Source organism: Artibeus jamaicensis, unplaced genomic scaffold (assembly GCF_021234435.1).
Source record: "Artibeus jamaicensis isolate MK-2021 breed Jamaican fruit bat unplaced genomic scaffold, CSHL_Jam_final contig_471, whole genome shotgun sequence".
In the NCBI taxonomy this organism is placed as follows: domain Eukaryota; kingdom Metazoa; phylum Chordata; class Mammalia; order Chiroptera; family Phyllostomidae; genus Artibeus; species Artibeus jamaicensis.
In genome coordinates, this window is record NW_026521850.1 from 9,471,651 (window position 1) to 9,485,910 (window position 14,260).

The 14,260-nt window shown below is 49.7% G+C and overlaps 1 protein-coding gene across 12 annotated transcripts in view; it reads left to right on the plus strand.

Annotated features, from left to right (window-relative positions):
* DENND1A (DENN domain containing 1A) overlaps window positions 1-14,260 on the plus strand; it is a 497,055-nt gene that overhangs the window by 444,973 nt on the left and 37,822 nt on the right. For all 12 annotated transcript variants that reach the window (XM_037164241.2, XM_037164477.2, XM_037164323.2 and 9 more), the window contains one exon: window positions 924-1,055. In XM_037164241.2, the coding sequence (XP_037020136.2) occupies window positions 924-1,055 (132 nt within the window). The remainder of the gene's footprint in view (window positions 1-923; window positions 1,056-14,260) is intronic.

The following is a 14,260-nucleotide window of genomic DNA, read 5'->3' on the forward strand; positions in this document are numbered from 1 at the left end:
CAAGTCATAGAATCCTAACTCAGACTTCAGTCTCTTCATTGTCTGCCAGAAAGGGTAGGGCTAAGAAGTGGAGCAAGAGCACATGGTTTTCACAAGCAGCACCACCCCCCGGTAAGCAAATGTGGGAGGAATGGCCTCGGTCTCAAATAACCACAATGAGGTCTCATTTTTCACCTCTCAAATTAGCGATACATTTTTTAAACGATAAGGCTAACGAGTACCATGAAACTCTTAACGCATCCAGTGCTGCTGCTGGTGTAAATTGGAAAGCAAATTGGTAGAGTGAATAAAAAGCCTTAAAAATGGTTATATCTTTTGACCTAGTAATTTCATTCCTAAGGATTTCCATTAAAGAAATAATTCAAAAGAAAGAAAAATTGCAGTGTTTACGACTGTGGTGGTTAGTGGGAAAAGCAACCACCTAAACGCTTGATGGTAGTAGAATGGTTTATTAAATTACCGTATAGCCATTTAATGAAATATTATGCATCCATTAAAATTATCATTGTAATGACTATGCAACACCATGGAGATGCTTATAATACAGTAGGAAAAAATAGAATGTAAAATTATGCACGAGCTGTGATTGCAAGTAATTTTTAAATGTCTGCATGTGGCCAAGTGAATATATAAAAATGAAAATAGCCCTGTAAAGTAGAAGGATGAAAGGTTCCCCCCCAGTATTATAAATTATTATGTTGTCTTTGTAATTTAATGTGTATGGGGTAGGTTTCTGTAGTCCTTATGGGTCAAACAGCCACATTATCCTTCCAGCCCCTTCATCTCTAGCAGGAGGATAGGCTGTGAATGTCCCAGAGGGAGTCCCCTGACCCAGCGCTTAGCTCTGGGGTTGGAGGGACCACCTTTGCTCACGGCAGGTGCCAGGACCCTGACACCAACCCCTGGCTGGCTTTTCCCTGCAGGACATCGCAGAGAATGGCTGTGTCCCCACCTTCGAAGAGCAGCTACCAAAGATTGCACCGTCCCCCCTGGTGGAGGCCAAGGACCCTAAGCTCCGGGAAGACCGAAGGCCAATCACAGTCCACTTTGGACAGGTATGTAGCCTGGCCCTTTAACCAGTCTGGGGTTGGTTTGCTTTTCAGCAGAAGCTGTGGCACATGAAGCCGTGGCTTTTTTCATTTCAGCCCTCTTTGGCAAAATAACTCCATGGAGTTTGCACATCTTCGAATGTTTATATGATACAAACATGTTCTGAATGTGAATTTTCAAAAATTATGAGCAGAGACAGCATGGCTCTGGTCATAAACTAGCTGAATTCTTGAATGAAGTCATTAAATGCAGCTGCTGCCTCCCCACCCCAAGGCACTCTGTTTAAGGTGCCTCTGTTAGCTAAGCATCTCATTAGAACACTTTAGCATCCCAGACCCTTCTTTGCACCTTCAAATAAAAGGCAACAAGCGAAGTCTTAAAAAAAATCAATTAGGAGTTCTTTATTAATGTACTTCCTGAAAATCAATATCGGGAGTCGTGCTTCTTAAACACCCACAATGCAGTTCTAGAGATCCGATTTTTTAACCAACTATTTCGACGACCTGAGGATTTGAAAAATTGTCTTTTTGTTTGATTTTTTTCTCTTAAGTAAAAACATTGTACTCTGTATAGAAACTGAAATTTTTTTACCCATTTCTTATCAGTGATTACATTTTTGGTTGAAAAAGATCATATTCACTCCCCTACTTCTCTTGAATTGTCTCTCTTGATTCATAAAAGTCATGATTTCTTGGTTTATAAGAAATGGTGTTAGCAAGATCTGACTGTAATAAGACTGCAAGGTTATTTACTCTGAAATCACCTGATTTTTTAGCCATTTATTAGATGAAGCATGATTAAAAAATAATCTTTATGATTTTATTTTAAATGTGATTACTATATTTTTACATGAAGGAACCAGAAGCATACACTTAAAAATTCCTTTTTTAACACATTTATCAAGTGCCCATTATGTGGCAGGCATAGAGCTATTTTGAAATGAAGAGAACTAAGGAAATTGTTGCTGTGGGTTGTGATTATAAGGTGTGAGTTTGTTAAAACATAAGAATCTTCCTCTGTAATCAATAGTTTTAGATTATACATTCATACATCTTAAACTTGGAGAGGTTCACTCCCCTCTTTCCTGATTTTACACTTAAAAGGGATGTCATAAAAATTGAAATAGAGCATAAGAAAGAAGCATCCACGGGGCACTGCTCATTTGCTTAATGATTATCCTCAAATCGAGTTGTGTGTGCACCCCTGAGGAGCTGCCTCCTCACGGCTCAGGCCCTGCTGGAGAAACCTGTGCCCCAGTTCCCTGGCTGGGTTTGCTGAAAGCCCAGCCCCCGTGGTCGCCAGCACGGCTTTCCAGCGCCAGCTTCCTGCCTTCCTTTGTCCTCATTCCTGCACACACGAACCTTCCCATGAAAAGAGCCCCTCGCTGGAGTTTGGAGCCCATTACAGAGAAAGAGGGGGCGGGGGAGAGGGACTTCATGGTGTTAAACATTCCATTTTCGAAACACAAAAAAGGAGGCCCTATTTGAAATGGAGAAAGACCTTCTTTCCATTTCAGCAAGAAGTAGAGATGCTTTCATGTCATTCCCAGCTAAATGCAGAATAAGAGTGTGTGTGTGCGGGTGGGGGATAAACAATTAAAAAAGCCACCCCAAACTCTGTTGAAATAAGAGCTGTCTGTGCCTTCACAGGTCTGTAAACTGGAGAGGATGAAAGTGGCTTTTTTTCCCGTTTGTCACTTCCCTCACGTGGCTGCCAGCATTATGCAAGTGTACAGGAAGGCAGGGTTTTTAATGCATGCATGCGGATTAAGGTCAAGCCCCGAGTATCAGCCATGCAGCGGGCTTTCCCTTACAGCTGCAGCCGCAGAGCCTACCCACAGCCGCGAGATGCCTTAATTGAGACGTGCTGTCAAAGTGACAAACACATTTGCATACAGTCTACACTCTATTTATTTTCTCTGGAAAGGTCTACAGTCTGCTGTTGGTTGAACATTCCTAATCAGTTTGCTGTAAGTGAACTGCCAGCTAGCTCGCTGGTGCCGGCCGCTTCTTCATTAGCTGACGGATTAGCTGCGGGGGGATGGGCCAGGAACCACAGGCCCTTTCTTTTCACTCTTTCCAGTGCCGCCCCCAGCTCGGTCGTCCTTCAGCCCTTCCCCAGGCTCTGGGTTGTCTGGCTCTGGGCCGGAACAGGCGCGTCTCAAGAGCACCTGCTGCTGGCAGGCGTTGAGTATAGGGACATCACACTCTTCAAAGGACAGTCTTCTGAGTTCCATTTCAGAAATTTTGCCACACTCTTCTACTACCTGTGCTACTTTTTGGTTGACATTTTCCTTTAAACAGACTAAGACCTACATCTGTACCAACTTTAGCTTCATCTTAAACAATGGCATTGGCAGAATCATAGGGGTGATATGCCAGTCCAAGTTTTTCCTAAGACATATCAAAAAAATGTACTCAAGTGACCACCCGTGTATCACCTAAACCACTCATGTAGCCCCAACAGTGTATGTTCTCCTTCCGGAAACGTGTCATCTCTGCCACCACCCTTTGAAGAAGGGATCCTTCTCCACACTTTATGGTCACAGAGTTAGAGCTCGGGGACTTGAAGGGACCCTCCCAGGGCTGCATCACCATCACAGAAACAGGACACTCTGACTGCGGTTCCACACCAAGCAGAGACCACAGCTCTTTGCTGTGTCTGGCAAAGCTGGTGTGTCTCATCAGAATCATTCGCACTGGCCAGACCATGCATACTGACCTCAGAAAGAGTCCAGCCTTGAGTATGCCTTCCTGTGGGTTTAATTCTTTAAGAACCCTTCACTGTCTGCGAGGACAGAAACTGTTGAGATTGTTGCGTCAGTCCCTCGGCCTCACAGATCCAGCGCCCACTCAGCCAGCCAGGGGCGCTCCGTGGGGACATCAGTCAGGGAGTCCTCGGACAGCGGCTGGTGGGGAGGGGGCAGCGAGAGGGGAGCCTCTGCCAGGGGAGAGAAGGTGCTGGCTTGCCTCCCTCTGCCTCACTGGAGCCTCCTCCTTTGAAGCTGTAACCCTCCTCCATTTATTTCTGCATCTACTCCTCCATGTATGGAGACCTACCATATATATATTTTTTTTAAGTCCTTGAGTCGCACTAAGAGGGAGACAGACCAACAAATGGACAGTCTCAATCCAGAGCAAGACAGGTGACCACAGGACACTCCGAGGGCCCCTCAGAGGCAATCTCCTCACCCCCAGGGCCCAAGTTGGACCCTATACTTAAAAAGTGTTTGCTCAACAAATTGAACAACACATTTGTTTTCTAAAGTGGACGTTCATAACGCTACTCAGAGCCAGTAAGGAACCACGTTGATAGTTCTAGACAAGAGCAGAACAGATGGATTTTAGTTAGCCTCTGAACCCTTATCATGCCTGTTTTCTTCACAGAACTTAAACTCTCAAATAACTTTTGGAGAATACTTATTCCTACCTCGGAAAATGGTTAGGTTTAGAGAGGCTTTGAATAACATTTTTTCTACCTCTCAAGTACAGAATCATGAAATAAGGCATAGGAGAGAGTCAAAGGACAAAAATGCCGGCTTCTTTCCTGAAAGGGGGTACTATTTAGACGTGAAACCAAGTGGGCTTGCTCAGACTTCCCCTCAGAACTAAGAAGACTGAGCTACTCCGCCAGGAGAAGGGGACAGTTGCAGGCAGCACTCAGGCAGGAGCCAGAAGGGCACACACCGGGTTCACACACGGGCCTCATAACAGAGGGCAGGGAGAGAGCAAAGCGAAAGGAGGCCTGTCCAGACTGCTAGGTGGCTGGGTTAGCAAGCAAGGGAAGTGATTACTCACGAGTCCTGTCCTCGGCATCCAGGAGACGAATAGGTCTCCGCACTCACCACTGAAATCTTAAAAGTTTATATAGAGGCCCTAATGGGATTTGGTCACATATTCCACCCAGATGGTCTCTTAAGGCCACGTCCTTGAAAATGGCTCCCACCATGGGAATGGCAGGAAGAGTGCACATTCCAAGGATGGGGGGCGGGGTGGGGACTTGAGTAGCTTCTGAAAGCCCACACCCAGCTCTCGGGTCAGCTGGCATGTCCTCTCAGTGACCTCCTGCAACACACTAGAGCGGGCTTACATTGCCCCAAGGAAGTTCTCCAGGGAAGCACTCCTCTGGGCAGGAGTAAGTGAGACGGCACAGAGAGAAGCCAAGGATTTCCCAGGCTTTCCTCTCCTGTGGTGGGAAGCGACAGTCCCTCTTTTCTGTGGCTGTGGAAGGGACAAGGAAGCAGTGTCCTCCCCTGCAGGGCCTGGGTGCCCCACTGGAAGCTGCTCTGCTCCCTGCATTGAGTAAGATGGAGGGATCACTAGGTGCTTTCACATCTCTGCTCATTGTGTTGACTCCACCGTCAGCTGGTAAGGAAGCAGGCTCGGGAGACATTTGCTTGAGTTAGTAGCTGATCCCCACTCCACAGGCAGCAGCACGTCTGCTTCTCAGCTACAGGAAATGGACCAGCTGTGGGCCTCAGCCAGGGGCTGGGCCTTTCAGCAAGTGGGAGGATGGGGCTCCCTTGAGAACATCATGGCAGACCCACCCCAAGAGCCCCTTGGTTGTGTTTCCCCCAGTTGACTAATCCTGCAGAGTAGTTACCTGCCTTCTAGTTTGGCAGATTCTGAATAGTGGGTTCCTCTAGTCTCCTAGTTGAGCAAAGGTTTCTAAACCTTTTTAAGGTCAAGTTTGAAAAGCCAGTCAAACCAAAGCCCAGACCAGGCAGTACCAGAGATCGGGGACTGAGTGGTTTGCAGACTCCACCAGTAGTAGCTCCTGGAATGCGGTGTCCTGCTTGTCTGCATCTTGGAGAGTCCGTGACCAGCACAGACATGAGCCAGGTCAGGTAGTGCCAGTCTGGCACTGGGCTAAAAAAGCTGGCTAGCCAGTGAATACTGAGAAGGCTCTGAGTGCCTTGAGAAATTCCTGCTGCCCCACTGAACTCGGAAGTCACACACGGTTCCCTTCAATTCGGCCATCACCCATCCAAAGATCTCAGATGCCTCAGGCCATAGGCCTGTAGTCTGAACATGCGCTCCTTGCCAGACTCACCCTCCTTCTCTTTCTCCTACCCTAGGGAGCTCCATCCTGAAGCCTGGGTCTGTTCCCCTCCCCCAGCTCAAACCCTCTCCCTTCTGCCCCCTGGACACTGCTCACCTGTCCTCTCCGTTGCCTCTATCACAGCTTTGGTTCAGGCTGCATTCTCACTCACCTGGGCTGTTTCGCAGTCTCCTAACTGGCCCCCAGGCTCACCCCCACAGCACTCCCCACACCGCCTTGTGGGGTCTGCCTGTAACGTGCGTGAACGGCTGTGTCACCTCCCTGCTCCTAGCCTCCCCTAGAGATTTCATCCTCACCCTTGGGGGGCCCATGAGCCCTTTCATGATCTGCCCATCCCCACTCAGGGCAGCCCGTTTGCGTTGTGAATCCTGCCGACTCCCCTGCGAGGGGCTGGGTGCCGCAGCTGGGCACACACAGTACGTCTCCCACAGCCTCATCATTACTGCTCTCGTGCTTGTCTTCCCCCGTGAGAGCAGGAGCCTCTGGAAAGTTCTCCACAGCGCCTGGCAGTCAGTAAACATCCAGGGTTTTACTCACTGATGTGGATTTTTAAATTGATTAGTGGTTGATTTTTGTTTAAGTACTTGCTGTGTGATCAGCAGTTTTTTGGGTTGTATTTTAGTTGCTAGGCTTATAATTCTGTTCATTTGAAGAAGAATGAATATTCCATTAGTAGCCAAAAGCTACTTCCGAATCTCTTTCCATAAATGAGGGTTTTGTTTCCAAGTTGCTCTGTATTATAGGAATTTAGATCCTGTCTCATTTTGTTTTGTGTTTTTATGAGCTCTTAAGGTCTAGACATGTATGCCCCAGGAAAGAAGGGGTGGGGAGAGGGTCAGGGAGGACTGGGGCCTCCCCATGGTCTGGGGACAGGTTATCCAGGGAAGAAGGGGGCTGGGGAGGGAGCAGTCGAGGGAAGGTGAGGCCTGGCATCTTCTGAATTACATCAAATAAAAGAAGGGCCGAAAACTATAAAAGAGACCACCAGTGAGCTACATAACCAATGCAGAGTATGCAAACAGTCTGGATTTTTTTTAAGTTTTAAGGACATTCTTGGGCTAATTGGAAGATCTGAAGGTAGACTGGGATGTAGGTGGTATGATGGAAGTATAGTCAACACCATGGTTGTTGGGAGTTTATCTTTATTGCTAGGAGTAACACACACACCAGAGTGTTTTGGGGGTGACATACCATGGTGTCTGAACCTTGCTTTTAAACAGTTTGGCCAAAAAATTGCACACACGCCTGCACACACTCACACAGACCATTCCCGAGAGAGCAAGCCAACACAGCCCATGCCCCCAAACACGTGACTGCTGAGAGGCAGGTTGGTGGAGGCCGTGGGTAGAGAGGACAAAGCATAGGTCTTAGAGGCAGGCAGCCCTGTACTGAAATTTCCGCTCTTTCACTAACTAGCTGGTGATGTTCAGTGAGTTACTCAACCGCAGTGAATTCAATTTCCTCATCCTCAGAGTGGGGGTAATAACACCCACATCACAGGTCATTCATTATAAGGGTTGAGTGAGATATCATCCATCTGCACAGGCCCTCAGCATGAGGCTCTTTCTCCAGTGGGCAGAAGGGGAGCCAGCTGCCAGTCACCCACCGAATAGCTTCCCAGCCAGCCAGTGCTCTTAGAACACCCTGCCCTCGCCAGCGGCAGCCCTCCCACATGCACACACTTGAAACTGATCTTCGTCCCCACAGTTCTTGGTGGGAAACAGCACCCAAGCCCAGGGGGGCTAGCACTATCCAGCAGAGAGTGAGAGATGCTGGCTGCACGTCCAGGAGATGCCCTGGGAAGAGCAGATAGTGGTGCCCAAGTCTGACTCGGACAGTGAACAGGAGGGGCCATGCGGGAGGTTAAGGCACAGGCGTGAGTGTGAGCAGGCGCGCCGTGTGGTCTGCAGGCCGGCCATTTTTGTGGCCTGACCCAGCACCATGCCTTCACAGCCCACAAGCAGGGCTCTGCACGCCACTCCATCCTCTGTTTCCAGACTCCATTCCCCTTTCCCATCGCTCCTTCTCTGCTCCATCATGTTTTGCACTCTGGGAGTTTCCCTGTTCCTCCTCCTCCTCCTCCTCCTCCTCCTCCTCCTCCTCCTCCTCCTCCTCCTCCTTCTCCTCCTTCTGGGATCAGCTCTTATGTCAGCTGCAGGTGACTGTAGGCAGCTCTGCCTTCAGTCCTGGCTAGTGTTTCTCCAGTGTGGTTTTGATTTGTTCACTGCCACTACCCAAAGCAGCATGGTCTCTCACAGCAGGTTTGTTTGGCAGGGTTGGCTGGCTGGGCCTCTCTTCCCATGTCGGCCTCACTTTTTCACAGCCCGGGCTAGCTCAGAAACAACTTTCTGCTAGAAGGTTAACAAAACCAGGGTTTGCTCCTCTGTGCAGCCATCTTCCATTTCAGGAGGAAAAACTTGCCAGTTGAAAAAGAGAAATCAGATTCTAGAAATTCATGAGGGTTGAGTTGAAAATTCTGGAGGTTTCTGATTAAGCATTCAGTGTTGCTTTCTAAGATAGTACAGTAGTCCCCCACTTTACCCATGGTTTCAGTTACCTGTGATCACTTCCAGTTTGAAAATATTAAATGGAAAATTCCAGAAGCAAACAATTAAGTTTTAAATTGCATCCATTTTTAGCAGCATGATGGACTCTCACACCATTCTGCCTGGGAAGTGCGTCACCCCTCTGTCCAGTGCACCCACACTGTGCGCACTGTGGGCCCCTGGGTCACTTAGCAGCATCTGAGTTACTAGACAGACTGTCAGAGTATCACAGTGTTTGTGTTCAAGTAATCCTTATTTTCCTTGATAATGGCCCCAAAGTCATGTAACTTCTAATATGTATATTGTTATAAGTGTACTGTTTTATTATTAGTTGTTGTTCATCTCCTACTGTGCCTAGTTTATAAACTCAGCTTTATCTTAGGTAGGTCTACACGGGAAAACCACAGTATGTACAGGGGTCAGTAATGTCTGTGGTTTCAGGCATCCACGGGCGTCTTGGAATGCGTGCCCCACACATAAGCAGGGACTACTGTATTCCTCTCATCACAGGGAGTTCAGCACTGAGGGTGGATCTTCTGATGTGCCGTGGGAGGGCTGAGAAATGTCAGCAGCCAAGTAAAAAGCCAGGTTCAAGACAGCCATGTGCTTTCAAAGCTACACCACCTGATCTCCATGCAGCACAAGTTAAGCATGGCTGCAGAAGGACCAGGAGCCAAGAGCCACCCCCTCCTTCTGGGTCTCAGCAGTTTAACAACAGTTGGAGCATCTGTTCTGTGCTGGGCATCTGGCTGGCCTGAGAGCATTGAAGGGAGGGGTGTGAGGATGAGTTGCTCTCCCAGCTCCAGATACAGCACAGAGACCTGGAAAAATGGGTCTGTGTCCCAGTTCCAGGGATCACGCTAGGCAAGTCCCACAGGTTAGCCCACTTAATCCTTTCAGCCACCTTCCTGGGCTTCAGGTATTAGCTTCTCTTGCAGGGGAGGAGACAGGACCAGAGAGGATGGAGACTTAGCCAGGTTTTCTGGCTCAGAAGCAGCAGTCAGGATTCAAAGCCATGTTGTTTATTTTTAGAGCTCAGGTTCATGCCCCAGCACCGAGATCTGGGCAGTTTCCTGCTGGTTTTGTAGTGCTGGGGCCAGTGCAGCAGCCTGGGTGGATGGCCCAGGATCCCAGGACGCTGGGCCACAGTTAAGGCCTTGTTCCTGCTTTCTTCCAGATCTGGGGCCTTCCTTACTGCTTCTGGGCCTCAGCTGGCACCAAGACAAGGATCTGGTATCCTACATGTGGTGTAGACTCTGCACCAAGCCCACCACTGGGCACCAAGGCATGTTGGGTATTTCCCATGCGTGTGAGGGAGTAGGCTGCAAGATGAAAACTGAGCACAGGTAGCAGTCAGTATTGGGGTGTCCAGAGCCAGTCTGGCTCCAAAGACCAGAAGCAGGACCTATCTTGGGGATCTCTATCAGTTAGGTTATTTGGGTTGCAAGAGACATAATACCAAAAAGAGAACTTGGAAATTGTTGGCTTATACTAGCTTCGTGTATGGCTCGATCTAGGTATCAAATCATGTCAGTCAGGCCCAGTCTTTTTGCTACATTTCTTGGCTTTACCTCCTCTACTGGTGCCATTCTCAGGAAGGCTTTCCCTTTCTGGTGTAAAACCAGCAGGAAAGTGAGTGGCACTTGCTAGTGACTTCCACACAAGGCATGGGCTTCACTCATTGAACCAATTTGATCATACACCTACCTCAGAACCCAGCATTGTGGCCTAGAGTCTTCCATGTGCTGTGGACAGGAACACACACCTAAGGAACACTCCCGTGAAACACACCTAAGAGGTGAAGGGAGGGGAGTTCCTGAAAAGGAACTCAGGGAGCTGTTACCAAAAAAAAGTACAGACAGATCAAACAGACACAGGTGCACGGAGGCCAAAGAGGAGACATCCCAGCCTCTTGTCCTCTGGGCTGATGGCAGAGACGGTTTCACACCCAGAGCTGTGGGAATCTTGAACCAAGAGAGTATGCATGGCTGAGAATCAAGGTCAGAGGTCAACCAGGACACCCTGTACAGAAGGGGAGAAGAAGAACAGGGGCAGGTCAGCACATGGCAGGGAGGTCAGGGTCAGGGATCACAGGTTATGGCGATAGGCACAGTTGCCTATGACAGCTTCTGGGAATGGAATGTGGCAGGTCAGCCACGTTCCAGAGCCCAGGAGTGGAGAAAGAGCCAAGAGCCTAGGTCACTTGTTCAGCAATCACTGGAACCTAGTCTGAACCATGCCTGTGAAAACAGGAGTGAGTGACATGGTCCCTGACTTAAGGGAGCCCACACACCCACCATGGTAGTTTTATTTAATCCTGGCGGAGGGAATTCATCTGGTGGTTTTGAAAGGCCCAGATCTATGCCAAGTGATCATGCCATGGGTGGACATCTCAAAGTCCCCTTTATGTTATAAACTCCACCCCCAGTTTGGACCTCAGAGTGATTCCCCACCAGCTTGCCCAGGAGGTACCCAGCACCTCATCACCACCACCTTGCTGGAGATCAGTGCAGGATAAATGCAATGTTTAATTGGCACCCTTGCTCCTCACCAGCTTCAAGAACTAGGCAGAGAGCTCCTTTTCCTAGACTGGTGGGAGCAGCCCTCTTCTGGCTGTATCTCTGATACCTGCTGAAGGTTCTGAGCCTGAGGGACCAAATACATGCAGTTCTAGCCTGTTCTAGGATGGGGAGGCAGCTGACTTCTCGTTAAAGCCCCAGAATTCCCTGTACCTGGCCCGCACAATCCCCACTGCTTTCTCCACTGGTTGCAGAATTCTTGCCTTTTAAATCACTTCTTTGGCCCAAGGTATAGCTTCCAGAAGGCCCTACTAAAATGCAGAGAGGAATGGAAATTGAGCTGTCCAGCTGGAGCCTGGCACAGAGGTGGAGTGTGGAGTCCAGCAGAGCTGGAGGTCTGAGCTGGGCTTTGAGCTGGAAGCTGTGCTGGGCCCTCCTGCCCTTAGACAGGGTGCCTCCAGGATCTGACCTGCTCCCCTGCACTCTGCTCCATGGAGAGCTCAGCCATACCTGTGCTATCTAAGCACCACCTTTGTTCTGGCAGCTCCCAGAATCCGCTCTTCACCCATCCTGTTCCATGAGCTTCCCTCATTCCAGTGTCTTTGTCCGTCCTTGGTCTTCCCCAAACCTGCCCCAGGCCCACCAAGTGCTTTGGTGACATTTCTCCTGGGTCACGTGTCACTCTTCTCCCCTGGTCTGTGAGGCCTAGGGGACACTAAAAAACACCAGCAAATACTGAGATAGGCGGGCCCTTCAGCCCTCCAGAATGCGGTCCCTCTCCAGGATCCCCTCCCCTGGTCATGGGCCCACCTGGTGGTCAGGAGAACTTACCCAGCCTTCAGGGTCCTGCCAGAAGCCCCCATCTCCACCCTGCCCCACAGCTGGGTCCTCTGGGCTGGAGGTGCCTGCCATCCTCCACTTCTGGGCAGTTCTTACCCTGCAAGACTGCTAAGTGCCCCACCGTGAGCAGAGTCCCTTCCTCTTCTCCAGTCCCCAACACAATGTCACTGCCCTTCCTGGGCTCCTGTTCCAGGCCAGAGGCACGTTGAGCACAGGTGGAACCTGGACACCAGTCGGCTCCTGGTGTCTCCGTGGCCAGGTATGTCTTTGCTCTTCTGTTCCACCTGATAAACACCTCAACCTCCCAGGGCCTGCCTTAAGTTTCCACCCCCCCCCAAGCTCTCCCTGCGCCAGACCAGCGTTGTCCCTGTGCCCGACCCACTGTCCCTGACAGAGAAAGTGTCAGCTTCATCTCCATGACCTCAGGACCCTCATAGGGCCAGCACAGCTGAGTTAGCCATTGAGAATCTAGGGATGACTGAGTGATGAGGGGGTGAGCGCACGAAAGGGTGAATCGTGGGACAGGGTGAAGGCAGTTCTGCCCACTTCTCATGCCAGGAGCAGCCATGAGGTCACAGAGCAGGAGAAACCCACAGAAGACAGCTGTGCTCTGCAGGGCTGCGCTCCTTTTAGGACCCATGTCTGTGGTGCTGTGCGTGAGTGACAGGCCTCCTGTGTCCCCAAGCCCATCTTTATTCAGCAGTGCGACATGGGGTCTCTTTGTCAGGGGACTGACCAGGCCCTAAAAACAGCCTTCCTTTTAAGGTCTATGCTGCAGCAGCTCAGAACCCAGCTCCCTCCCTGCCAGGGAGCTAGTGAGCCCAGCAGGACAGGAGCAGGAAATCTGATTCAACGAGACCAGAGGAGGCATTTCCCCAGATTAGAATTCTCTGTGCCAAAGGTGGTGAGTTTATCACAGTAGGGAAGGGGAAATAAAACAGAGTATTGAACATAAATTATATCCCGCAGGCACAGTCCTCTGGGAGAGTCAGGTTGGTGTTGGTGACTGTGCAGGGAACCCCAAGCCGTGGCCACAGAACTGCTGCACCAGGAGCTGTCTGTCACAGTGTGCCCCGTCAGTCCCTGAGCCCTTCTGTGCATTATGTAAATTATCAACCTGACAGTGCCCAGGAGAAGGGACGGCAAGGACCGAGAGATGGCAGGATAAGGAGAGGTCAGATGGATTGAGTTGGTTTCCTATATGTGGACCTACTGTGTGTTAGCCAGGCCCCTCCACAAGTATTATCTCACTTAATCATCTCCACAACCCTGTGCAATCAATGCAGTTATTATATTCCAGAAAGCTAATGCTCAGAAAGGTTAAGCATCTTGCTCAAAGTCACACAGTAAGTGGCAGAGCAAGAATTTCAAACCATGTCTGTCTGATGCCAGAGCCTGGGCTCTCCCCTCACTCCACCTCTCTCATCAAGCCCTCTTCGTCAGCTCTACCTGGTTCCTGAGGCATCTGGTTGGGGCTGCCAGTGTTTGGGGGCCTGCTTCAAATCCAGCAGTGTGGCTTAGGAAGGCTGTGGAGGCCAAGGTCACTTTGTTTTGCTTCTGACTCACCTCTGACTAAGGCTCATGGCTGCTGCCTGGATTTGAAACTTTGCTTTCTCCCCAGAATAAACCTAACAGAGCCTGGAATTGCTTAATACAGGACGGGGACCAGGAGTGACAGCAATATTCATGCTGTCCTTCTGAATGCCTGCTGGGTGCTGGGCAGTAGGGTTTGCATTCTCTCACGTTATCTTCCCCAGACTCTGATGGGACTCTGGGACTTGCATTCTCAGGTGGGACTCGGACTGCCCCACTTCTCTGTACAGTCTAGGGCCTTCCCCTAAACCCCTCCTTCCCGCTGGTAAGATAGATTCAGATTCAAAGCCCTAGCTGCTTCTACCTGACCCCCAGCTCCCCTTCCCTGGGAGAGCTGGGCAGTGACAGAAGCCCCTGGCAGCAAGGGCTACCTGCCAGCCTCCTGGTGCTTGATCTCAAATTGCACTGAGCGAGGCCCTAACCTAGGTCATTGTTTTACCCAGCTAGTTCCACTGTCAGCCTGCTTAGTTCCATATCTTCTGGAACAATGTATTTCATTTTGTTTATACTGCAAAGAATTTTTAAATGTAATCAAAGTCCAAAAAGAGAAGATATAAGAGACTCTCGGATCGTTGATTATATCCCACTTAAAATGCAGAGTGTGATGGGGGATTCACATTGCCTGCAAGCCCTTTAAACTGAATTTCTGTG